General features: G+C 43.5%; 1 protein-coding gene across 1 annotated transcript in view; it reads left to right on the top strand.

The window, feature by feature from the left end:
- The window catches only part of LOC311109054 (polypeptide N-acetylgalactosaminyltransferase 11-like), a 46,372-nt gene that overhangs the window by 11,005 nt on the left and 7,912 nt on the right, over positions 1-27,455 (top strand). Inside the window, exons 3-10 of the mRNA XM_084151840.1 lie at positions 868-991; positions 2,287-2,453; positions 2,816-2,944; positions 8,115-8,364; positions 18,667-18,784; positions 20,002-20,154; positions 21,761-21,979; positions 24,520-24,624. Coding sequence (XP_084007966.1) covers positions 868-991; positions 2,287-2,453; positions 2,816-2,944; positions 8,115-8,364; positions 18,667-18,784; positions 20,002-20,154; positions 21,761-21,979; positions 24,520-24,624 — 1,265 coding nt within the window. The remainder of the gene's footprint in view (positions 1-867; positions 992-2,286; positions 2,454-2,815; positions 2,945-8,114; positions 8,365-18,666; positions 18,785-20,001; positions 20,155-21,760; positions 21,980-24,519; positions 24,625-27,455) is intronic.

Below are 27,455 nucleotides of genomic sequence, written 5' to 3' on the forward strand. Positions count from 1 at the left end.
GAAATGACCCCCATTGGTCAAAGATGATTTCACTCTTATCTTTAGACAGAACTTTATAGGAGTGGACATGAACATTTATGTTACCATAGCAGTTTATATAAAGGAGCTGGCCTGGAAGAAAATCTCAAAATGGATGTCAGTTAGTTAACGAAGCTCATGTGAACTGCATCGTAATCAACTCCTATGGACTGTAGGCCTGTTGCCTTCAGAGTGTCACATACACCCAGAATGATGAGCTCTTAAAGCTCCACAAGCTCCATCGTACCCATGAGATTCTGGAATGGCTTAGGACGTTTTGACAGTCTGTAGTCTTCATGGGGTCCCAAAGGGAAGTTTGTAATGTTGGTTTGCTCCCATGTCAACCAAAAAAACATTTAACAGGCAGGCAGAGCGATGTGAAAACGATCAACTCCAAAGTGTCGCCTAGGCTATTCCACAATGCCTTTATGCATCAAAGCCCATTTATAATTGGACAGTGAGAAACATAGGAACAATCAAGCTAACCGTAACTCATTACAGATTATCATTAAGCAAGTTCGGTTGGCAAACTGTCTGAAAGCAGGTGCGATGACGAAACACAAATGGTGCATTGCAGCAATGAAAAAGCAATTTTGAAATGTTTTTGAATTGGAGTGAGGCCTTCAGCTGGCTGAGGGAGTTCATCAGCAAAGTAAACCTAAGCCATTACCACACACTCAGGATGTAGGCCCCTTGTGTTACCATGGCAATGTGGATGCATCAATAGAATCCTCACACTGACCAACTACCACAAGTACCCAATACAATACAATAGTACAAGTACTATTCTGAACGATTGAATCCACTTGCATCCTTTTTTCCCCCATCATCCCGTCTTTTCCTTTTCAGGTATGATTTTTAATGAGGAAGACCAGGAGGTGCGAGACATGGGTTATCACAAGCACGCTTTCAACGTACTGATCAGCAATCGACTAGGCTACCACAGAGACCTCCCCGACACTAGGGACGACAAGTGAGTTGAGAGCGTGACAGCGTGTTTGTGTGCGTGTGTGTGCATGGCATATATATGGGTTTATTGACCCAGTCAGAGTGAACAGCTGACACTGACTCAGCACTTTGCAAGCCATCGCATGAAGGTCGACGGTAGCCAAAGGCTAAATGGGAAATCATGTCAATCTCTCTCTGCCTGGCTTGTAGCAATTACGAAATCAAAGGACAAGCCAAAGCATCTGTCTAGAAATGAATTGATTTAGCACTGGTCCGTGGCTAACAAGTAGGCCTGCAGGTTGGAGTAATCCCACATGTTATGTGTTATGATGAGTTGCTTGTAAATGTTTTAGGAGAGTTTGTAAATCCTGCTTACTCTGCAGACATGTTAGGATATGGCAGATAGTGAGTAATTAAGGCATAGTATTTTACAGCAAAGGGTAAAAACTGTTAACATGTCCAAGGGGCAAGGCTTTCACAACTTTCACAAGGTTGAGGAAAGTTCTGTAGGTGTGACAGTCATGAGCCAAATGTTGCATTACAAGCTGCACAGTGAAAGAGCATGAGTGTAGGGTGCTACGAAAGTAAGGTCAAAACTTTGGTTTCTTTGTCATTAAAAGTCACAGACTGAATCATTAGATTGTTCTCTACATCATTAGATTTTTCTTGTCATTTTAATCTCCAGATCCTTGGCTATATTGGCGATCAATCTACGTTGAGAGGGGGCGTTTCTATGGCGATTTAAAGTGAAGGACTCAAATACACAATGAAAACATGAACAGATTGTCTTCGCGGAGGGTGGATGTTGATATTCAGTCTGTTAGCTTTGTAAATAAAATATATATTTAGTCCTGTTTTGTATTCTGCGGATTTCATTTAGAAAAAGCCTGTGTTTTCATTCACAAACCTGCAGCCACTAGTTAAGTTAACTTGTCAGTTGACGTTCGAAGTTAGCACTGTTCTGCCACGGAGCAGCACCACAGAGTTCAATGAGCAGTGACCACTTGTTAATCATGTCCGTGATGACATTCCATTCACTATAAACATGCTAAATTCTCAGAGTAAGTCATCTACCTTCTGAACCATAAATGATAGAGACATTGGGGTTGGACTGTTGTTTTTTTGACGCAATTCTCTATTGAATGGACATATTTGTAAAAACCTTGAATTAATTAATCATTTTATGAACACCCTAATGAGTGTTGTATGCATGTCATTATCAAAGATGATCTGATCCTAGTTCTGTTTGTCCCTGTAGAACTATTGCTTGGTGTGCTAACATGCAATATGTGTTGATCGTGAATCCCCTCCCTCTCTCAGGTGCCGAGACATGATCTATCCTCTGTCCCTCCCCGCGGCCAGCGTAGTGATCTGCTTCTTCAACGAGGCGTTCTCCGCCCTCCTGCGCACCGTGCACAGTGTCCTGGATCGCACGCCGGCCTACCTGCTGCATGAGATTATACTGGTGGATGACAGCAGTGAACTAGGCAAGCTGCTCATTCCAGTTGTGTATCTCTATTTAGGACGTGAACTCTATTGGTTTGTTCAGGCTCGCCGGAGCGACGCAGACCATAACAACGGCCAGTAAATGATTGGATGCTGTCATGGAATGTGTCGGTCTACAGTGTGTGTGCTTCAATAACCGACTTGGAGAACAAACGCAGGCTACGGTATTGTATTGACATATTGAAAAAGAGTGTTGTCTGTATCAACTGAAAAGTTTGTCAAGGGTCTTATGAGTAGGCTTAGATAGCCTTGTAAAATAGAGCTTGGATCTCAATGGGATCTACATGTATAAATAAAGATAACAGCTCCATCTGAAAGCATCTCTCCTGTCCCTCCACCACAGTTGACCTGAAGGAAGATCTAGACAGCTATGTCCAACAGCACAACCTCCAGGGCAAGGTCAAGGTGGTCCGTAACGAGAAGAGAGAGGGACTGATCCGAGGGAGGGTGATAGGGGCTTCTCATGCCACAGGTGAGCCCCCCCAAACCATAACTCTTCACATAATGGGTAACACTTTATATTTAATAAAACATTTATAAACAGTGTTTTATGAATTGACTTACCATTTTTTTATAATTTATTCTACATTTTGTAAATGTCAATAAGCAATTTCTAAACAGTAATTTACACATGTATAAACACTATTTTAATTAAGCTGCCTTTTTTGTCAACATGCTAGGTTAGCTGATGCTAAAGCAGCCCATTGGATTCAATGAAAATGTGATGCCTAGTGTTGAGGTGAGTTGCTGCCGGAGGTGTTGTGGAATCCAATGGGCTGCTTTAGCATTATCAAAAATAAAAAGAATGCTAGCCTTCTGACGAAAAAGGCAGTTTAATTAAAATAATGTTTATAAATGCTTAAATGACTATTTAGAGATTGCTTATTACATTTTATTTACATTTTAGTCATTTAGCAGACGCTCTTATCCAGAGCGACTTACAGTTAGTGAGTGCATACATCATTTTTTTTTTATACTGGCCCCCCATGGGAATCGAACCCACAACCCTGGCGTTGCAAACGCCATGCTCTACCAACTGAGCTACATCCCTGCCAACCATTCCCTCCCTTACCCTGGACGACGCTGGGCCAATTGTGCGCCGCCCCATGCGTCTCCCGGTCGCGGTTGGCTACGACAGAGCCTGGATTCGAACCAGGATCTCTAGTGGCACAGCTAGCACTGCGACGCAGTGCCTTAGACCACTGCGCCACTCGGGAGAATATTATTGACGTTTACAAATGTAGGAACAATGATTAATACATGGTAAGTAAACTCTTTACAAACTGTTTAATGGTTTATTAAGGGACCTTAATATAAAAAGTATTACCCACTGATGTAACAATATTCACACTGAGACAGGGATCCCATTTCTGACACCATGTAACAATATTCACACAGACAGGGATCCCATTTTGACACCATGTAACAATATTCACACAGACAGGGATCCCATTTCTGACACCATGTAACAAAATATTAACACTGATACATGGTGTCAGAAATGGGATCCCTGTCTCAGTGTGAATATTGTTACATGGTGTCAAAATGGGATCCCTGTATCAGTGTGAATATTGTTACATGGTATCAGAAATGGGATCCCTGTATCAGTGTGAATATTGTTACATGGTATCAAAATGGGATCCCTGTATCAGTGTGAATATTGTTACATGGTATCAGAAATGGGATCCCTGTAACAATATTCAATCTGAGACAGGGATCCCATTTCTGACACCATGTAGCAATATGCACACTGAGACATGGATGCAGCTTAAATAACTTTAACTTTAAGAAGTTTACTGTAAGTCTTCTGTCAAGTTCAATACAGATTTACATTTACATTTACATTTTAGTCATTTAGCAGACGCTCTTATCCAGAGCGACTTACAGGAGCAATTAGGGTTAAGTGCCTTGCTCAAGGGCACATTTACGTCATTTAGCAGACGCTCTTATCCAGAGCGACTCACAAATTGGTGCATTCACCCTATAGCCAGTGGGATAACCACTTTACAATTTTTTTTTTGGGGGGGGGGGGGGGGGTAGAAGGATTACTTTATCCTATCCCAGGTATTCCTTAAAGAGGTGGGGTTTCAAATGTCTCCGGAAGGTGGTGAGTGACTCCGCTGTCCTGGCGTCGTGAGGGAGCTTGTTCCACCATTGGGGTGCCAGAGCAGCGAACAGTTTTGACTGGGCTGAGCGGGAACTATGCTTCCGCAGAGGAAGGGGAGCCAGCAGGCCAGAGGTGGATGAACGCAATGCCCTCGTTTGGGTGTAGGGACTGATCAGAGCCCGAAGGTACAGAGGTGCCGTTCCCCTCACTGCTCCATAGGCAAGCACCATGGTCTTGTAACGGATGCGAGCTTCAACTGGAAGCCAGTGGAGTGTGCGGAGGAGGGGGGTGACGTGAGAGAACTTGGGAAGGTTGAACACCAGACGGGCTGCGGCGTTCTGGATGAGTTGTAGGGGTTTAATGGCACAGGCAGGGAGGCCAGCCAATAGCGAGTTGCAGTAATCCAGACGGGAGATGACAAGTGCCTGGATTAGGACCTGTGCCGCTTCCTGTGTAAGGCAGGGTCGTACTCTCCGAATGTTGTAGAGCATGAACCTGCAGGAGCGGGTCACCGCCTTGATGTTAGCGGAGAACGACAGGGTGTTGTCCAGGGTCACGCCAAGGCTCTTCGCACTCTGGGAGGAGGACACAACGGAGTTGTCAACCGTGATGGCGAGATCATGGAACGGGCAGTCCTTCCCCGGGAGGAAGAGCAGCTCCGTCTTGCCAGGGTTCAGCTTGAGGTGGTGATCCGTCATCCATACTGATATGTCTGCCAGACATGCAGAGATGCGATTCGCCACCTGGTTATCAGAAGGGGGAAAGGAGAAGATTAGTTGTGTATCGTCAGCGTAGCAATGATAGGAGAGGCCATGTGAGGATATGACAGAGCCAAGTGACTTGGTGTATAGGGAGAAAAGGAGAGGGCCTAGAACTGAGCCCTGGGGGACACCAGTGGTGAGAGCACGTGGTGCGGAGACAGCTTCTCGCCACGCCACTTGGTAGGAGCGACCGGTCAGGTAGGACGCAATCCAGGAGTGAGCCGCGCCGGAGATGCCCAGCTCGGAGAGGGTGGAGAGGAGGATCTGATGGTTCACAGTATCAAAGGCAGCAGACAGGTCTAGAAGGACAAGAGCAGAGGAGAGAGAGTTAGCTTTAGCAGTGCGGAGAGCCTCCGTGACACAGAGAAGAGCAGTCTCAGTTGAATGACCAGTCCTGAAACCTGACTGGTTTGGATCAAGAAGGTCATTCTGAGAGAGATAGCAAGAGAGTTGGCTAAAGACGGCACGCTCAATAGTTTTGGAAAGAAAAGAAAGAAGGGATACTGGTCTGTAGTTGTTGACATCAGTGGGATCGAGTGTTGGTTTTTTGAGAAGGGGAGCAACTCTCGCTCTCTTGAAGACGGAAGGGACATGGCCAGCGGTCAAGGATGAGTTGATCAGCGAGGTGAGGTAGGGGAGAAGGTCACCGGAGATGGTCTGGAGAAGAGAGGAGGGGATGGGGTCAAGCGGGCAGGTTGTTGGGCGGCCTGCAGTCACAAGTCGCAGGATTTTATCTGGAGAGAGAGGGGAGAAAGAAGTCAAAGCATAGGGTAGGGCAGTGTGAGTAGGACCAGCAGTGTCATTAGACTTAACAAACGAGGATCGGATGTCGTCAACCTTCTTTTCAAAGTGGTTGACGAAGTCATCCACAGAGAGAGGGGGGGGGGAGGGGGGGAGGATTCAGGAGGGAGGAAAATGTGGCAAAGAGCTTCCTAGGGTTAGAGGCAGATGCTTGGAATTTAGAGTGGTAGAAAGTGGCCTTAGCAGCAGAAACAGATGAAAAAAATGTAGAGAGGAGGGAGTGAAAAGATGCCAGGTCGGCAGGGAGTTTAGTTTTCTTCCATTTCCGCTCCGCTGCCCGGAGCTCTGTTCTGTGAGCTCGCAATGAGTCATCAAGCCACGGAGCTGGAGGGGAGGACCGAGCCGGCCGGGAGGATAGGGGACACAGAGAGTCAAAGGATGTAGAAAGGGAGGAGAGGAGGGTTGAGGAGGCAGAATCAGGAGATTGGAGGGAGAAGGATTGAGCAGAGGGAAGAGATGATAGGATGGAAGAGGAGAGAGTAGTGGGAGAGAGAGAGCGAAGGTTGCGGCGGCGCATTACCATCTGTGTAGGGGCAGAGTGAGTAGTGTTGGAGGAGAGCGAGAGAGAAAAGGAAACAAAGTAGTGGTCGGAGACATGGAGGGGAGTTGCAGTGAGATTAGTAGAAGAGCAGCATCTAGTAAAGATGAGGTCAAGCGTATTGCCTGCCTTGTGAGTAGGGGGGGACGGTGAGAGGGTGAGGTCAAAAGAGGAGAGGAGTGGAAAGAAGGAGGCAGAGAGAAATGAGTCAAATGTGGACATAGGGAGGTTGAAATCCCCCAAAACTGTGAGGGGTGAGCCATCCTCAGGAAAGGAACCTATCAAGGCGTCAAGCTCATTGATGAACTCTCCAAGGGAACCTGGAGGGCGATAGATGACAAGGATATTAAGCTTAAATGGGCTAGTGACTGTGACAGCATGGAATTCAAATGAGGAGATAGACAGGTGGGTTAGGGGAAAAATTGAGAATGTCCACTTGGGAGAGATGAGGATTCCTGTGCCACCACCCCTCTGACCAGATGCTCTCGGGGTATGCGAGAACACATGGTCAGACGAGGAGAGAGCAGTAGGAGTAGCAGTGTTTTCAGTGGTAATCCATGTTTCCGTCAGCGCCAGGAAGTCGAGGGACTGGAGGTTAGCATAGGCTGGGATGAAGTCAGCTTTGTTGGCAGCAGAACGGCAGTTCCAGAGGCTGCCTGAGACCTGGAACTCCAGGTGTGGGGTGCGTGCAGGGACCACCAGGTTAGAGAGGCAGCAGCCACGCGGTGTGAGGCGTTTGTGTAGCCTGTGCAGAGAGGAGAGAACAGGGATAGGCAGAGGCATAGTTGACAGGCTGTAGCAAATGGCTACAATAATGCAGAGGAGATCGGAATGAAATGAACTAAACATCTGGAAGAGGAGAGAGCAGGGCCTCCCTCACCAAAACTTCCACCTCAGAAACTATAATTGTTTCACTGAACCACCCGAACAAAAACTCTCCCAACTTCCACCTTTAGAAATCAGAATTGTTGTGAACCACAGCGGTTCAATGTTTAAAGGAGTAGACTCAACCCACTTTATTCAGCTAGCTAACTATGACACCATAGCTAACTAGCATGCTAGCATCCAATAACACACAGTTTAGCACCAACACTTGGTCACAACAAACCACCAATAGTGTGTTAACACACTAAGCAGATAATTCGTGTCCGTGTCTAGTTCCTTTCATAACGCAGCAATAATTAAACGTTGGCTAGCTTAGCACAAATATATTGTATTTAGCTGCCACAGTACAGCACACAATGGCTACTGTGTTGACTCTGTTCGAAAAAAATGTAATAGTGTTGTATTATAATCAGCAGCAGTATGATATAGGGGACCATGCTACAGATTAACCAAACTGTAGTGTTGTACCCTTATCCCCAAGAAACCCTGATCTGAGAACTCTCCCCATTGTTCTCTGTCCTCTCTCCTGATTGGTGTTTCCTCTCTGAAGGGGAGGTGCTGGTGTTCCTGGATAGCCACTGCGAGGTGAACGAGGCATGGCTGCAGCCCCTGCTGGCTCTCATCCAGCGGGACCGCAAAACAGTGGTGTGTCCCATCATCGACATCATTAGCGCCGACACCCTGGCCTACAGCCCCTCGCCCATCGTCCGTGGGGGCTTCAACTGGGGGCTGCACTTCAAGTGGGACCCCGTGCCCGCCTCAGAACTCAACAGTCCCGAAGGAGCAGTGGGCACAATCAGGTAACCAACCCCCTGGCGGGTAACCATAGAGGCAACCAACCAGACCTGGGTTCAAATACATACAGTGCCTTGCAAAAGTATTCAGACCCCTTGGATTTCTTCACATTTTGTTACATTTTTTACATTTTTAGTAATTTAGCAGACGCTCTTATCCAGAGCGACTTACAGGAGCAATTAGGGTTAAGTGCCTTGCTCAAGAGCACATCGACAGATTTTCACCTAGTCGGCTCGGGGATTCGAACCAGCGACCTTTCGATTACTGGCCCAACGCTCTTAACCACTAAGCTACCTGCCGCAAATTGGGATTAAAATTAATAGTCATTTTTTGGTCAACAATCTACACAAAATACTTTAATGTCAAAGTGAAGATTTTTTTTAAAAATAGTTGTTGCATAAGTATTCAGCTCCCTGAGTCAATACATGTTAGAAACACCTTTGGCATCGATTACTGTGAGTCTTCTTGGGTAAGTCTATAAGAGCTTTGCACACCTGGATTGTACAATATTTGCCCATTATTCTTTTCAAAGATCTGTCAAGATGTTGGGGATTAATTTTCAAGACTTGCCATAGATTTTCAAGGAGATTTAAGTCAAAACTGTAACTTGTCTACTCAGGAACATTCACTGTCTTCTTGGTAAGCAACTCCAGTGTAGATTTGGCCTTGTGTTGTAGGTTATTGATTTTATTTTTTGATTTTATTAGGATTTATTTTAGCCCAGGGGCTAGTCTTCCAAGAGTCCTTAAGAAATGTAAAAAGCAGAAATGAGAAAAAATTCCTGTTACCTATACATATGAGTTATTTTGTACTATTTGCAGTCTCTTTAACACTTGCAACCCTTGCATTACTCCAGACCACAGAGTAGTAGTTAATTTGACGATGGATGAGAGATTTGTTTTAAAATTAGCTCTGGAATATACACTGAGTATTCAAAACATTAAGAACCCCTGCTATTTCCATGACAGACCGCGATGCGGTTAGCCATTGTGGCTGGGACCACGGATTGTCCCGGGTTTGTGGCTGTCTAGATCCCTGCTGTTTGTTGTTGTTGTTTTCAATCTTCCCTGTGACCTGCCCTGTCTGGAACTGCGAGGAGTAACAGCGTGACCTACGTTGCTACCTACCATGACAAAGACCAAAGCCGGCGGGAGTACCGTTGTCGAGGACAGTGGTGTCTCTCTATCACACGTGAAGGATCTTTTAAACGAACAAAAATAGTTCTACAAGCAGTTGTTACAACAACAAGAAAATAGCTTCAAGTGTTTTCTCCACATGAGATCTGGATGGAGTCTGAGGACAAAGTGAGGGAAATGATCTCTGAGAAATTGAAGATGGACCACAGGAAGATTGAGGTGGAGTGCGCCCACAGGACTGGAAAACCCACCACCGGCCCAGGTGACAGGCCCAGGCTGATAGTGGTCAAGTTCCTGAGATTCAAGGACAAGGTAGCTGTTCTGGAAAGAGCCAAGAACTTGAGAGGAATGTGTATCTTCCTCAACGAGGACTATCCTGAAGCTGTATGCCAAAGAGGAAATAACTTATCCCAGCCATGAAAGCTGCCAGAGCGCGTGGGTACATTGCTTACATCCACTATGAAAGGCTCATTGTGTACCCTCCCTCACAAAAGCCTGGAAGGGATGAGCGAGCCAAGCCTATGGGTTCGTATCTTCAACCCTGCAGCACACACACACACACACACACACACACACCAATTGATTTTTTTATCTTGCTTTGTTTGCTGTTTTCCATATTATGTCTCTGATAAGCTAACCAGGTAAGGGCTGAAAATAGCCAATATTAATATATGTAGCCTTAGAAATAAGGTTCATGAAATCAATAACATTAATATATTAGCCATTTCTGAGACTCACTTAGATAATTCATTTGATGATACAGCAGTAGCAATACAAGGATATAACATCTATAGATGAGACAGAAATGCTTATGGGGGTGGTGTTGCTGTATATATTCAGAGCCATATCCCTGTAATGCTTAGATAAGATTTTATGTCAAGTGTTATTGAAGTGTTGTGGTTGCAGGTTCACCTGGCACATCTAAAGCCTTTTCTTTTGGGGTGTTGCTATAGGCCACCAAGTGCTAACAGTCAGCATCTAAATAATGTGTGAAATGCTTGATAGTGTATGTCATGTAAACAGAGAGGTCTACTTTCTTGGGGACCTGAATATTGACTGGTTTTCATCAAGCTGTCTGCTCAAGAGCAAGCCTCTCACTGTAACCAGTGCCTGTAATCTGGTTCAGGGTATTAATCAACCTACCAGGGTGTTTACAAACACTACAGGAACAAGATCATCCACATGTATCGATCACATTTTTACTAATACTGTAGAACTTTGTTCTAAAGCTGTATCCATACCCATTGGATGCCGTGATCACAATATAGTGGCTATATCCAGGAAAGCCAAAGTTCCAAAAGCTGGGCCTAAAATAGTGGATATGAGATCATACAACATATTTTGCTGTGACTCTTATGTGGATGATGTAAAAAATATATTTGTTGGTCTGATGTGATTAATAAGGAGCATCCAGACGCTGCACTTGATGAATTTATGAAATTGCTTCTTCCAATTACTGATAAACATGCACCTTTTAAGAAACTGACTGTTAGAACTGTTAAGGCTCCATGGATTGATGAGGAATTGAAAAACTGTATGGTTGAAAGAGATGGGGCAAAAGGAGTGGCTAATAAGTCTGGCTGCACATCTGACTTACTGCAAATTGAGAAATGATGTGACTAAACTCAACAAAAATAAGAAGAAACTGTTATGAAGCCAAGATCAATGATATAAAGAATGATGGAAAAAATACTTTGGAGTACTTTAAATGAAATTATGGGCAGAAAAACAAATTCATCAGAAAACCATTTGATGTTGCCAATTATTTTAATGATTACTTAATTGGCAAAGTGGGCAAACTTAGGCAGGAAATGCCAACAACGAGCATTCTGCAGCGATACGCCATCCTATCTGGTTTGCGCTTAGTGGGACTATAATTAGTTTTTCGTCAGGACAATGACCCAAAACACACCTCCAGGCTGTGTAAGGGCTATTTGACCAAGAAGGAGAGTGATGGAGTGCTGCATAAGATGACCTGGCCTCCACAATCACCCGACCTCAACCCAATTGAGATGGTTTGGGATGAGTTGGACCGCAGAGTGAAGGAAAAGCAGCCAACAAGTGCTCAGCATATGTGGGAAGACTGTTGGAAAAGCATTCCAGGTGACTACCTCATGAAGCTGGTTGAGAGAATGCCAAGAATGTGCAAAGCTGTCATCAAGGCAAAGGGTGGCTTTGAAGAATCTAAAATCTATTTTCATTTGTTTAACACTTTTTTGGTTACTACATGATTCCATATGTGTTATTTCATAGTTTTGATGTCTTCACTATTTTCTACAATGTAGAAAATAGTAAAAATAAAGAAAAACCCTTGAATGAGTAGGTGTGTCCAAACTTTTGACTGGTACTGTACATAGGCTGTGCATGAGTTTCATGTTCGGGGAAGCATTACTTGCATAATCGCATTTGCCGTCACTTTCGAAAACAGTGTTTTCCCGCTAATTGATTGCATTTTGGAACATTCGCACTTATAGCCTACTGCCGTGTGCGCATTGCTGCGCTCATAATGTGAAAAATAAACTATTAGGCTATCAACATTTTAAGCTAAATGATCAGCCTCATTGCTTTTAAAAGGTTTTTTGATGCGAGTGGTTGTATTAATTTGGGCTCTATCGCATCCCACAACTGTCCAAGAGTATGTTTGGACAAGAGGAACACCTACGTGGGAATGCTATTCATTGACTACAGCTCAGCGTTCAACACCATAGTGCCCTCAAAGCTCATCACTAAGCTAAGGATCCTGGGACTAAACACCTCCCTCTGCAACTGGATCCTGTACTTCCTGACGGGCCGCCCCCAGGTGGTAAGGGTAGGTAACAACACATCTGCCACGCTGATCCTCAACACGGGGGGCCCTCAGGGGTGCGTGCTCAGTCCCCTCCTGTACTCCCTGTTCACCCATGACTGCATGGCCAGGCACGACTCCAACACAATCATTACGTTTGCAGACGACACAACAGTGGTAGGCCTGATCACCGACAACGATGAGACAGCCTATAGGGAGGAGGTCAGAGACCTGGCCGTGTGGTGCCAGGATAACAACCTCTCCCTCAACGTGACCAAGACAAAGGAGATGATTGTGGACTACAGGAAAAAAAAGAGGACTGAGCACGCCCCCATTCTCATCGACAGGGCTGTAGTGGAACAGATTGAGAGCTTCAAGTTCCTTGGTGTCCACATCACCAACAAACTATCATGGTCCAAACACACCAAGACAGTCGTGAAGAGGGCACGACAAAGCCTATTCCCCCTCAGGAGACTGAAAAGACTTGGCATGGGTCCTCAGATCCTCAAAAAGTTCTACAGCTGCACCATCGAGAGCATCCTGACTGGTTGCATCACCGCCTGGTATGGCAACTGCTTGGCCTCCGACCGCAAGGCACTACAGAGGGTAGTGCGTACGGCCCAGTACATCACTGGGGCCAAGCTTCCTGCCATCCAGGACCTCTATACCAGGCAGTGTCAGAGGAAGGCCCTCAAAATTGTCAAAGACTCCAGCCACCCTAGTCATAGACTGTTCTCTCTGCTACCGCACGGCAAGCGGTACCGGAGCGCCAAGTCTAGGTCCAAAAGGCTTCTCAACACCCCATATATTTACGCTGCTGCTACTCTGTTAATTATTTATGCATAGTCACTTTAACTCTACCCACATGTACGTATTACCTCAACTACCTCAACTAGCCGGTGCCCCCGCACATTGACTCTGCACCGGTACCCCCCTGTATATAGCCTCCCTACTGTTATTTTACTTTACTTCTGCTCTTTTTTTCTCAACTTTTTTGTTGTTGTTTTATTTTACTTTTTTATTAAAAAATAAATGCATTGTTGGTTAAGGGCTGTAAGTAAGCATTTCACGATAATGTCTACACCTGTTGTATTTGGTGCATGTGGCAAATTAAATTTGATTTTGATTTATTGCACAGAAGGACAAGTTGACCAATAGAATAGGTTAACCTCTGTACTATGGGGGATAGTAGATTGACATAGGCCAGTGCTTTTGCTGTTTGTTAGGCCTACTCATCTTGTTGGCTGATGAAAAGTAGGCTAAATGTGGACAGTTCTACCATCTTCAATATGCGCCTCGGAATTCAATGAGGGACGTGCACAGTTGCGTCCCCGACGTGTCTGTCTTCATTCACTTGTAGCCTACTTTTTAGCTGAAATGCCTGGGAAAAGGATCACGTGACGGGCATTGGCTACATCTGAGAGAGCCATGTGAGTGAGAGTTGATTCGGAGCACAGCAGCCGGGAGAAGGGAATTATAATTAGCCTATTATATTCAGCCCAAGGGCACAACGACCACTTTTAGGGGGCATTACGGCCACACAAGGGGGATGCCGCCAGGAAATTCGAGGCCTGGTGAGAATATTATCAAGTGCGGCAGGTAGCTTAGTGGTTAAGAGCGTTGTGCCAGTAACCGAAAGGTCGCTGGTTCTAATCCCCGAGCCGACTAGGTGAAAAATCTGTCGATGTGCCCTTGAGCAAGGCACTTAACCCTAATTGCTCCTGTAAGTCGCTCTGGATAAGAGCGTCTGCTAAATGACTAAAAATGTGCTTGTCAAATTGTGAATAAGAGACTGATGAAGTGTGTGCAGCTTGCAACGTTTTTCAAATCATTATTAGAGTCCTATCATGCAGCCTTAGAATGTATTAAAATTAAAACATATAGCCCAACGTTTACATCAAAACTAAAGTTACATGAATAACTCTAAATTAAGCACATAGGAGGACCTGTTTCTTTGTTAACCACTCAACACAGAATAGCCGCAGGTGCGCACTCCCTCAAATCATTTGGAGAAAATATCCTTCTATGTTCAATTGTATTCTTCATACTATAAAATAATAGAAAATAATGCCACGGAATTCTAAGCAAATCTTGTCTGCTAAATGAACTAGTGTAGCCCACAGCCATATGGCATAGCCAGATCAGGGCCTAACATAAGGACAACTCAGAGTATGCTATTCTGTTCTTCTGAAATAGACTACATTTTCTTCATATCATGTTTCTTTAGACCTGTCTAAAATAAATAATGGATTTATTGTGATGGTGTAGGCTATATTACATGGATTTATTAGACATTTTAAAATGTAGATGTTTCTATGGTCTGGATCAGTGGCTATGCGTGGAAGCCAGGAGATGCTAAACATGTTTATGTTAATTAACGGTCAATTACCGTGAGACCGGCAGTTATTTGCTTGACAAATCACCAGCTTACCAAATTTCATGACCGCCACAGCCCTAGGTGTTATCAAATCCATAGTGACACAATTTCATCAACAGTATATCATGATCAGGAAGGTCAAAAGCAGCACTAAAATCAAGATGCAGCACACTCACCTTGGTCACGTGACCTGAGACATTGATCTGTTAAATCAACCAGAGCTGTTGCAGTCGATTGATCCTTACGGTATGCATGCTGGTAGACTGTGATAATTGTATTTTGTTCTATATACGCCCATATATGGTTACTGACAATTGGTTCCAAAATCATAATAAATGATAACAGTAGGTGAATTGGTCTACTGTTTGATACCATAAAATGTAATTTTGTTGCATGCTTCCATTCATTAGGAAACTTTCCTTGGAGTAATCAGAGGTTAAAAATATGCCTAATTGGAGCTGCAATATAGGGTGCTGCTAGTCTAAATAGTTTGTTATCAATGAGATGGAGCCCAGGTGACTTGTCCTCAGCTAAGCACATTCATGCTTTGAGCACTTCATCAATTGATATCTGTGGTAATGTGAAACTGCAGGCTTTTGATGCCATAATTTGGTCAAGAGAATAAACAATGTTCCTTTCATTGACAGGATGACATATTCTGCCTCAGAGTTATTTTCAAAATAATCTACAAAATGATTAGCAATGTCAATACGTTTCATTTTCATTTCCCCATTTTACTTCCACACCAGATGGATTAGATGTGCTGGATGTGCCCAGGAGGCCTTTTACAGTATTCCAGACTGATTTGGGATTGTTTTTGCAGTCAGTGAAAGCGTCTTTGTAAAAATATATTTTTTTCTGACGATTCAGTTACACGGCATAGTTCTGCAGTTTTCTATACACCATTATATCAGATTCAGTTTTTTAGTTAACAGCGTGAGTCTTTGGCTCATCTCGCTGAGTTAAAAACCTAGTAGCTCATTGTCTATCCATGGGGATGGGCTGGGCTTCACTGGTTTTCTTTTTGATTGGGGCATGGAGATCAAGCATCCTTGTAAATAGTTATGTGAAACATTCTACTGCATGATCTACAGTGGGGGAAAAAAGTATTTAGTCAGCCACCAATTGTGCAAGTTCTCCCACTTAAAAAGATGAGAGAGGCCTGTAATTTTCATCATAGGTACAAAAAAATCCAGAAAATCACATTGTAGGTTTTTTAATGAATTTATTTGCAAATTATGGTGGAAAATAAGTATTTGGTCAATAACAAAAGTTTCTCAATACTTTGTTATATACCCTTTGTTGGCAATGACACAGGTCAAACGTTTTCTGTAAGTCTTCACAAGGTTTTCACACACTGTTGCTGGTATTTTGGCCCATTCCTCCATGCAGATCTCCTCTAGAGCAGTGATGTTTTGGGGCTGTCGCTGGGCAACACGGACTTTCAACTCCCTCCAAAGATTTTCTATGGGGTTGAGATCTGGAGACTGGCTAGGCCACTCCAGGACCTTGAAATGCTTCTTACGAAGCCACTCCTTCGTTGCCCGGGCGGTGTGTTTGGGATCATTGTCATGCTGAAAGACCCAGCCACGTTTCATCTTCAATGCCCTTGCTGATGGAAGTAGGTTTTCACTCAAAATCTCACGATACATGGCCCCATTCATTCTTTCCTTTACATGGATCAGTCGTCCTGGTCCCTTTGCAGAAAAACAGCCCCAAAGCATGATGTTTCCACCCCCATGCTTCACCGTAGGTATGGTGTTCTTTGGATGCAACTCAGCATTCTTTGTCCTCCAAACACGACGAGTTGAGTTTTTAACAAAAAGTTCTATTTTGGTTTCATCTGACCATATGACATTCTCCCAATCCTCTTCTGGATCATCCAAATGCACTCTAGCAAACTTCAGACAGGCCTGGACATGTACTGGCTTAAGCAGGGGGATTTTAGTCCCTGGCGGCGTAGTGTGTTACTGATGGTAGGCTTTGTTACTTTGGTCCCAGCTCTCTGCAGGTCATTCACTAGGTTCCCCCGTGTGGTTCTGGGATTTTTGCTCACCGTTCTTGTGATCATTTTGACCCCACGGGGTGAGATCTTGCGTGGAGCCCCAGATCGAGGGAGATTATCAGTGGTCTTGTATGTCTTCCATTTCCTAATAATTGCTCCCACAGTTGATTTCTTCAAACCAAGCTGCTTACCTATTGCAGATTCAGTCTTCCCAGCCTGGTGCAGGTCTACAATTTTGTTTCTGGTGTTCTTTGACAGCTCTTTGGTCTTGGCCATAGTGGAGTTTGGAGTGTGACTGTTTGAGGTTGTGGACAGGTGTCTTTTATACTGATAACAAGTTCAAACAGGTGCCATTAATACAGGTAACGAGAGGAGGACAGAGGAGCCTCTTAAAGAAGAAGTTACAGGTCTGTGAGAGCCAGAAATCTTGCTTGTTTGTAGGTGACCAAATACTTATTTTCCACCATAATTTGCAAATAAATTCATAAAAAATCCTACAATGTGATTTTCTGGGAAAAAAAATCTCATTTTGTCTGTCATAGTTGACGTGTACCTATGATGAAAATTACAGGCCTCTCTCATCTTTTTAAGTGGGAGAACTTGCACAATTGGTGGCTGACTAAATACTTTTTTTCCCCACTGTATGTTGTCTTCAAGGTCGACTAATTCCCAGGGCAAAGCATTTAAGTCATCCTGAAAATGTTCACAGTTAAATTTCTTATAGCTCCTATTTACCACAACTTTGGGCGGCTTTTTGGGAACCTTTGTTTTCTTAGTTATGATCGGTACAGATTTATAGCCTTTGTAAATTTTTCTGTATTACTGCAAAATATCAAATCAATAGATGTTTCTGTTTGGCTGCCAAACCTGTTTGTATAGATTGTTGACAAAAATGACAAATCCATTTTAATCCCTATTTGTAACAATAACATGTGAATAGATCCAAGGGGTCTGAACAATTTTGCAAGGCACTGTATGTCCAATAATGTCAAATACTAAATTGAGCTGTGGAAAGGAATAAACCCAAACGTGCAGAAAAACCAGTACAGCCTATTTGTAGTTAATTTTTTATGATGTTTTTTTAGGCTGGCCTGCCCTATGCTATTATGTCCTGGAAATGTCTCCTTAAAGGTCAATTCGATTGGCTTTTTTATTTTCCCCCATGGATTTGAATGGCCTCCAAGTGTGCATGAACCTGATACTGTATCAATAAAGGCCATCCGATGTAGAGTAGAGTTCACCCATCTCCCTAATGTATGGAGTCATGTGAGAGCTAATTAGTGGCCGTAGTAGCACGCCTGGTCCTAGGGACTGAATCGATCCACGTTTTGAAGTGGCCCGGGTACTTTAAATCCATTACTATGGCATAGGCTGGCTTTAGCCTAAAGGGGGCTACTCGGACACCCCTTTGTATTTGTTTACGCTGCCTCTTAATTTCTCTCTGTTTCTCTCACAAGCATATAAGCCTAAGGCTACGGTCGCACAGAGACGCATGAAAACAGAGGAAATCAGATACGCATTCATCACGGTCTGTTTATCGTCAAAAGTTCAATTCATGTTAACTATTTTCGGACAAGTTGCATATGCACAAAGGCAGACATATTGTGTGTTTTTTGAAGGACAATCATTTGTTGTCAATTGTCCGTCAACAGTTGACTCCCATTGAAAAACCTTTGGCTCAATCAGTAATTTTCTGACACAATCTGTCTGGTTGCAGCCTATCTTTTAGCCGGACTAGGAGATGCAGATGCATGTTTTCTCACATCTTAGGATGTGTCTACACAGGCAGCCCAATTCTGGTCTTTTGACCAATCAGATCAGATCTTTTGCCAATAGTTGGTCTTTTGACCAATCATATATTTTTTGCCAATTATTGGGCAAAAGATCAGAATTGGGCTTGCTGTGTAAACCCAGCCTTAGTGTCTCGATGCTAGTGCTACTTCAAAGGATACTGTAGTAACTAGAATACAGACTCACATTCTACCTTTTCTCTCCTTCCCCTAGGTCTCCCACCATGGCCGGTGGTCTGTTTGCCATGGACAGGAAGTACTTTAACGAGCTGGGCCAATATGACAGCGGCATGGACATCTGGGGTGGTGAGAACCTCGAGATCTCCTTCCGGGTAAATAAAACGGCCACATACCATCACTACCACTCACTGTATCACACTCACTACATTACTGCTACATGTTATTCTTAGGAAGGGTGCAGATGCTCCCAAAGCAACACATAGGGCGACAGGTAGCCTAGCGGTTAAGAGCGTTGGTTGCTGGTTCAATCGCTAGCCGACTAGGTTAAAAGTATATGCCTTTCAGTAAGGCACTTAACCCTAATTGCTCCTGTAAGTCGCTCTGGATAAGAGCGTCTGCTAAATGACTAAAATGTAAACATAGAACACCCAGACTTTCAGTTGAAAGATGTAATTTCCATTTTAGGATGGGTGCCAAATGCACACGCACGCACCTCGTCAAATGAGCTATGACATGTCAACCACTCACTATAAGCTCAAGACACGGTTTATTTACCCACGTTTTGGCTCATTTCTTCTAATGCTTTGCCTCAGTGAACTTAAACAAGCTTTTCCCCCTAAGAAAAATACACAGTGAAATAAAATGTCATAACCGACAGCCAAAGGCAATTTTATTTCTCAACATTACGTTTTGGTCCAGTTGAGTTGGATCTCCGCAGACTAGCAACTGCATATTGACTTGCTACATGAATCCATCCAACATCAATATTCCTTTCTCGCCTCAAATAGTATTTTTAGTTCTCTTACCTTTACCACATCAGAGTTGGATATTTCTCTTCCAGTCCTGTTTAATATTCTTGGCATGGCTGCTTTCTCATGTTTTGCAATGTTACCCTGTTTGAAAAGAGTCCAGTATATGACTTCAGTAAGGGAATGTTATGAAGGTGGAACATTGTCAGATTACATGAATCAAATGGCTCTCGACCAATGGGGAATGGAGCTGATGTTTGGTCAGACTTGTACTGCTCTTATTAATTGAATTAAGTCCTATGTCCTAGCGTTTCCCAAAACGTAACTTTCTTGGAACAACTACAGCGGGCTTTTTTATTCAGGTGTAGAGGGTGAGGTGTTAAGGGGATGAGTTTGGAGAGTGGGGAGCATCAGGGTTGTGGCAACGACGTGTGCTCACCCAGTGATTGAGTGGTCTTCATGGTAGTATACTTGGCCACATAGTCTGTAGTCTTTCTTGCTCCCTCCCCCATGGATTTAGTGAAAGGGAATTTTTTACGTACAAACAATATAGCCTTGTTGAAGTGTCCTGGCACTCTAACCAACAAGTCAAATATTCATACTGACTTTCTCTTTATCAGATCTGGATGTGTGGTGGCCAGCTCCTGATCATCCCCTGCTCGCGGGTGGGTCATATATTCCGTAAACGCCGGCCTTACGGGTCACCCGGAGGTCAGGACACCATGGCCCACAACTCCCTGCGATTGGCCCACGTATGGATGGATGAATACAAGGTACCTCAGAGGGCGATAGCACTAATTACACATCATTGAAATCCAGTCTATAAAATCACCCATTCTCCATTGGTTCAGGGCCTGAAATTAAAATCCATTCAACTGTGTTTGTATGAAATCCAGCACGCACAGGGGCCCGTAAGAACCTAGACTGAAAACTACTGGGCTCGTATTCAGCGTATCAGAGTAGGATTGCTGATCTAGGATCAGTTTTTCCTTTTTAGATCATAACTGGTCCAGATCTGAAGAGATCACTTTTCACATTCAACCTTTTCCTGAGGCGCCTGTTATGACCGCAAGCAATCCATAAGAAAACTAAACATCCGATGAAATCAGCATTTCTTCTAATCACTCTCAGCTCTGTCTTTATTAGCACAATGATGTTTGTTCCTTTCCAAGCTACAAAGAGCTATAATTGCTTTCCACGGTCTGAAAATAGCCAACCTAATTGGAAAGGAAGCCAATTGCGTTGTTTGGGTTCTCCTGAGAGAGCTCCCATTCACACACGTCAATGTCTCACTACAAGTGAGTCTGCATTTGTTTTCTCATCATTCCCCTCGGTGTGTGAACAGTTCTTGTTTCCAAACTAAACAGTAGAGGCCTTGGATATGATTAGTTATTTATGTATTCGTTATTACTTAGAACTCTTGGTGCACATAAGGCATCCACAAGACAGCGCCACTGTTTCCGGCGAGGTTTGTGCTGCTTAGTCTCGTCTCTCTTCCTTGCTCTTTCCTTCCTTCCCCTTTTAAATTATTTACTGTACATTGAACTAAGAGTGTGATTCGTAAATTGCCTTCCCTTACTCTGAATTGTTAATTCAACAGAGTAGTGTATCAATGTTCCAAGCAGTTTAAGTCTTCCAGACGGTTATTTTGGGGGATTTTTTTTCATTAGTCCACTGTTGATACAGTCCTATTTTTTGTTGTTGCATGTCAGCAGTGAAGTTTTCAAGATATTGGACTTTCAAGAAGCAAAGTGTCACCGGCCACATCATCATGATGATGCAAAATGCAATGATCGTTTTTGAGTGGATTTTCCCTTTAAGATGAAGTTTGGGTTGGCCAGTTCTGACTTCTCCATCACCACACTAATCAGAGACTGGGACAGGTTTTGTTTCCACGGAAACAGCCGGCCTAAATCAAGATATATTAAACAGGTTCTCAATAAAGGGAATAAGATAAACGTCTTGATTGTATCGGCCAATCGAAATAGACCTAAGAGTTTTCAATCTTACCTCTGAAATACTTATTCTGAGTCTTACCACCCAGAAAATACAAGCTTTTTTCATGACCAAAGAGAGGGTGGAACAACTAGGAGTACTGTTGACTTGTCGAGATTCCAGTTCAGTACTATAAATATTTCTGAATCACTCTCTACAGTAGTTTGTCTCAGCTTTATTCTGTTTTTCTGATAAAATGTTTGTTTACAAATTGACTTTAGAACCTGATCTGCCCTGTAAACCATGCACTTTTACAGACAACAGAGATACAGCTATTTTACATTTATTAAAGGGTGTGGACTGGCATTGAAAGTTTCAATAGCAATAAACTGATTATATGTCATCAATCTCACCTATTTCCTGTCTTGTGTCTCGTCCAATCAGGAGCAGTACTTAAACCTGCGGCCGGAACTCCGGGAACGTGCCTACGGCGACATCAGCGAGCGGCAGGCGGTGCGCCAACGGCTGCAGTGTCACTCTTTCAAGTGGTACCTGGACACCATCTACCCCGAGATGCAGGTTGCCTCGCCCCACAACAAGCCCCAGCAGCCTGTGTTCGTCAACAAGGGCCTCCGCCGACCAAAGGTGCTGCAGAGAGGCCGGGTAAGATGCTAAAGTGGTCCCAGATCAGTTTGTGCTGTATGGCCAACTCCTATGGTCGCATCAACCATAGGAGTTGGCTATACAGCACAACCTGATCTGGAAACAAGGCTAGAGTTGTGCTACTGTACCCCATAGAAAAATTATTGTATGTTGTACACTGTTGTGTCTCAGAATAACACTGTTCAAACTTCAGCACTGAACATGCAATTTTGTGTAACAATAAGAGGCCAATTGGTCTTCGGTCATCGATACATCACTGTTTAACTGCCCCCTGGTTTTGTCTTTAGTAGCTGGTAACCATGAAAACTGTCTGCCATAAATTTAACATGGTTACTTTGTTAAAGCTGTGTGTTGTCGGTGGTCAACCCCTGCCATCTAGAGGCAATAACAAAAAATAAACCTCAAGGAATGTATGTTCTCAATCTCTTCGTTTTTAAGGTGTAATTCTGTACATCATTCACATGCAAATAGCCCTCTATGACATATTTATAGTCATAAATTAAATAAAGTTACTTGTTTACTATCAGTGAAGCACCTTCTCTGTATACAAACAGTAGATGTCTCCTGATGGACTAGTGGTCCTCAGAAGTTGTAAACAGTGTAAGAATATTCCATGTTCCCAGTCACGTTTCTTTAGGGTTAATATGATAAGGTTTGAATGTAGTTCTAAGATTGCAACGCAGAAATACCTGAACATTCTTCAAAAGCCAAGGGAAAGCAAAAATGATCAATACAATGTTACATACTGCACCTTTAAGTTGTTTTCTTATTTAATTAAATTGAAGAAAATGCCATATCCAGTCAACAGGGGGCAGCCTGGTGTTGTGCAAGTCATGAAGGAACTCCAGTCCCCAGGATGAAAAGACACATACCACTCACAGAGGCTCAGAACTCCCGCTTCAAACAGACTGATAGAAAACAAGTTACAGTGCATTCGGAAAGCATTCAGACCCCTTCCCTTTTTCCACATTTTGTTACGTTACAGCCTTATTCTAAAGTGGATTAAATTAAATATTTTCCTCATCAATCTACACGCAATACCCCATACTGACAAAGCGAAAACAGGTGTTTAGATTTTTTTGCAAATGTATTAAGAATAAAAAACATTGGTTTTCTTTGAAAGCAATACATCTAGGATATAGACCTACTGAGCACATAATGTACAAACATGCCTCTTTGCCACTGTGCATGGTGGTGGCAGCATCATGCTGTGGGGATATTTTTCAGCGGCAGGGACTAGTCAGGATTGAGGGAAAGATGAACGGAGCGAAGTACAGAGCGATCCTTGATGAAAACCTGCTCCAGAGCGCTCAAGACCTCAGACTGGGGCGAAGGTTAACCTTCCAACAGGACAACGACCCTAAGCACACAGCCAAGACAACGCAGGAGTGGCTTCGGGACAAGTCTGAATGTCCTTGAGTGGCCCAGCCAGAGCCCAGACTTGAACCCGAATGAACATCTCTGGGGAGACCTGAAAATAGCTGTGCAGTGACGCTCCCCATCCAACCTGACAGAGCTTGAGAGGATCTGCAGAGAAGAATGGGAGAAACACCCCAAATACAGGTGTGCCAAGCTTGTAGCGTCATACCCAGGAAGACTCGAGGCTGTAATCGATGCCAAAGGTGCTTCAACAAAGTACTGAGTAAAGGGTCTGAATACTTATGTAAATGTTATATTTCAGTTAATTTTTTATAAATTAGCAAAAATGTTAACCTGTGTTTGCTTTGTCATTATGGGGTATTGTGTGTAGATTGATGAGGGGAAAAAACTATGTAATCACTTTTAGAATAAGGCTGTAACTTAACAAAATGTGGAAAAAGTGAAGGGGTCTGAATACTTTCCGAATGCACTACGTATTTCATATTGATAAACCACCGCCAGCTCTGCTACACCAGTCTCCCTGAGAGGACATTCATATTCTAGTTAGTCTGGAAGGAAACTTCATAGTGAATTCTTAAAGATGGAATCCACAGTAGGGGGAAACGTTACCACTGTCCGCCCCACAGCCATTGTTATTGGTTTTGCTTTGTTGACAAAGCAGAGGTAGGGAGCGCTGGTGGAGCGTCGTGCATCGGGGGGGGGGGGGACAGACAAAGGAAACGTTTCACCATTAAGTATTCCAGCTTTAACATACCTGTTTTTCTGAAGATATCAATAAGGTTATGGAAACAGGCAGATTTAGCAAGGAGGCATTTGGTGTAAGGTCCCTCAATAGATTGAAAATATTATTGTCATGTAGATTCAGGGGAGTGGGTGTTGGTCTATTGTACATTCCAGTGGCATAGTCTGGAGTCTGGACATAACTTCAGTTGGTTTTTATCCATGTATCTTTGAGTTTATGGGCGTGTTCCAGTTCATATAGTTTTGTAGTCGCACAGTGCATATTATCAGATCTCACAATGCCTGAAGCCAGAACCACATTAATATAACATAGCAATGTTCTCAGATGCGCTGTCAGGTTGCAATAAAGATGACCTGGAACGCAACAGTGTCTTCACCTTCACCTTAGACTGCTCACTTCTCCTTTTCTCTCTCTGTAGTTGCGGAACCTGCAGGCTGACAGGTGTCTGGTGGCCCAGGGGAGGTCCACCCAGAAGGGGGGTGCCGTGGTGCTGAGGTCCTGTGATACTCACAACCCAGAACAGGTACACTAACTAACATATTACCCCCCACCAACTCACCTCTGTCTTGGACGTCTGTGCCAGGATATTGTCTTTTCACATTGCACTTTCAAGCACGGCTCAGCATTCTAAAAGCAAGGTGGGAAAAGAAAGCAGTCTGGGGGGGTTCTACTAAGCTATATGGAATTGTTTTAAGGAGGTCATACCAAGGATTATTTTGCTATTTGATTTAGAATTTTAAGACCTCTTGAAGTATCCCAAAATAATATATAAAAAAATTACTAGATAAACATTTATTTTGTCGTTACTGTTTGCTATTAGCCATACAAACGCATTGAATAACAGATTCACTATATGGAACAACAGCCCCCCCCAAAAAATCAAAAGGAAGTTTGTTCTGACGTGTCCGTCCTATATCTGAGAGATATAAGAAAGATCAGGAAATGTGGGCGTCCTAGAGCAAAACAACCGACACTTACGTGTTTGTGAGAGTCTCACCTTTACACAGAGGGGTCATATTAGTGTGTAGCCCAAACTGTTCGGACGCTACAGATAGAAGTTGGCAGATCGGCTGTAGCGACTTCAGACTAGTCCCAAGACGCTTGTGGGGGTCGTAGAGCAAAACGGAGAACACTGTGTTCGTGAGTGTCTCATCTTTCCATAGAGGGGTCATAATAATTTGTAGGCCAAACCGTTCGGACACTACAGACGATTTCGTTAGAAGACCGACTTTCGGTACGTCTAAATGTCTGACAAACATCGCTCTAGCTCTGTCACTTTTCACCGCAGATGCAGAAGTGTTCCAGAGGCGGATGCGGCGGATTGAGACGCATCCAATGCAAAAAAAACCGGATATCTTTAGCTTAAACTGACGGATGTTTTGATTATGCTAATTAGATTTCCAGCATGGACATCAACCTTAGGGGGTTAAGGGCTAGTTCCCCGGATCCAGATGAAGCCTATTCCTGTACTTAAAAGCAAGTTCCATGGAGATTCTCCATCTGGGTATCTGGGTTGGGGAAACATCCTAGCTAGAGAAATAGGTTGTGTGTATGACTCTGCTTCATATGGTCTCCTACGTGACACTGGCAATCATGAGTCATTATTAATGTTGCCAGCCTATGACTGACCTTCTACAGTGATAATAGAACCATTACAAGAGTCTGACCTCTTTTTGACGCTTCTGTTAGTCGGCGACTTGGACAATGGTTAAGGGTTAGTGCTTTAATCTGAAATGAGTTCTATTTCAACCTCCTATCTCCAAATATTTCTATGCTTTCATTACCTTATTTCAACCGTTGTTTCTGGCCACAATCACTGTTTTGTAAGAGGGTTTCCTGGCCACACGGGGAAAGTGCAGTATCTCAACCTGGATGTACATGAACTGTACCAGTACATCCTCTCACTCCAGGCTCTTTCAGGGTCACACTCACTGGAAGAGCTTCTTTCTTCTCAGGCCTCAACTAAAAAAAGACAGCTCCATTAGGTGAGCTCTTCCACTTTCCTGTGTGTGTAAAAATGGTGCAGAGTGAGTCACTGTGTGTGTGTGTGTGTGGGGTAGAAGTTCAGCAGAGGCTGAAGCTACTGCAGTTCTGCCACACGCATTCTCCCACTCTCTTTTTCTCGACCTATATGCTCCTTCCCTTTCTGCAGCACTCTGAGTTCTACACGATGAGGTCAACAACTTCCGTTGTGAACGGTTGTTTGTAAAGTTGTCTGCTAACAAGTGAGGCGTGAAATGGTAACACTTGAAATATTCTATTGGGAATTGATTTTTTTTTGTCAAATATTGGGAGTAGGTAAAGTTTCAATTCTGGTTTATTCAAGAATGAATTATGAAATACAATGTTAATTGAAAATTCCCAATACAGTGTATTGGAAATGGAAAAAAGGCATTTTTCAATTAATTTACATTCCTCACTCAGGTCTGCACCACGTGACTGTTTTCCTTATACAGTTGAAGTCGGAAGTTTACATACACCTTAGCCAAATACATTTAAACTCAGTTTTTCACAATTCCTGACATTTAATCCTAGTAAAAATTCCCTGTCTTAGGATCACCACTTTATTTTAAGAATGTGAAATGTCAGAATAATAGTATAGAGAATGATTTATTTCAGCTTTTATTTCTTTCATCACATTCCCAGTGGGTCAGAAGTTTACATACACTCAAATAGTATTTGGTAGCATTGCCTTTAAATTGTTTAACTTGGGTCAAACGTTTCGGGTAGCCTTCCACAAGCTTCCCACAATAAGTTGGGTGAATTTTGGCCCATTCCTCCTGACAGAGCTGGTGTAACTGAGTCAGGTTTGTAGGCCTCCTTGCTCACACACGCTTTTTCAGTTCTGCCCACAAATGTTCTATAGGATTGAGGTCAGGGCTTTGTGATGGCCACTCCAATACCTTGACTTTGTTGTCCTTAAGCCATTTTGGCACAACTTTGGAAGTATGCTTGGGGTCATTGTCCATTAGGAAGACCCATTTGCGACCAAGCTTTAACTTCCTGACTGATGTCTTGAGATGTTGATTCAATATATCCACATAATTTTCCTTCCTCATGATGCCATCTATTTTGTGAAGTGCACCAGTCCCTCCTGCAGCAAAGCACCCACACAGCATGATGCTGCCACCCTCGTGCTTCACGGTTGGGATGGTGTTCTTCGGCTTGCAAGTGACCCCCTTTTTCCTCCAAACATAACGATGGTCATTATGGCCAAACAGTTCTATTTTTGTTTCATCAGACCAGAGGACATTTCTCCAAAAAGTACAATCTTTGTCCCCATGTGCAGTTGCAAACCGTAGTCTGGCTTTTTTATGGCGGTTTTGGAGCAGTGGCTTTTTCCTTGCTGAGCGG

Source organism: Coregonus lavaretus (genome assembly GCF_964263955.1).
Source record: "Coregonus lavaretus genome assembly, chromosome: 34".
Classification (NCBI taxonomy): Eukaryota; Metazoa; Chordata; class Actinopteri; order Salmoniformes; family Salmonidae; genus Coregonus; species Coregonus lavaretus.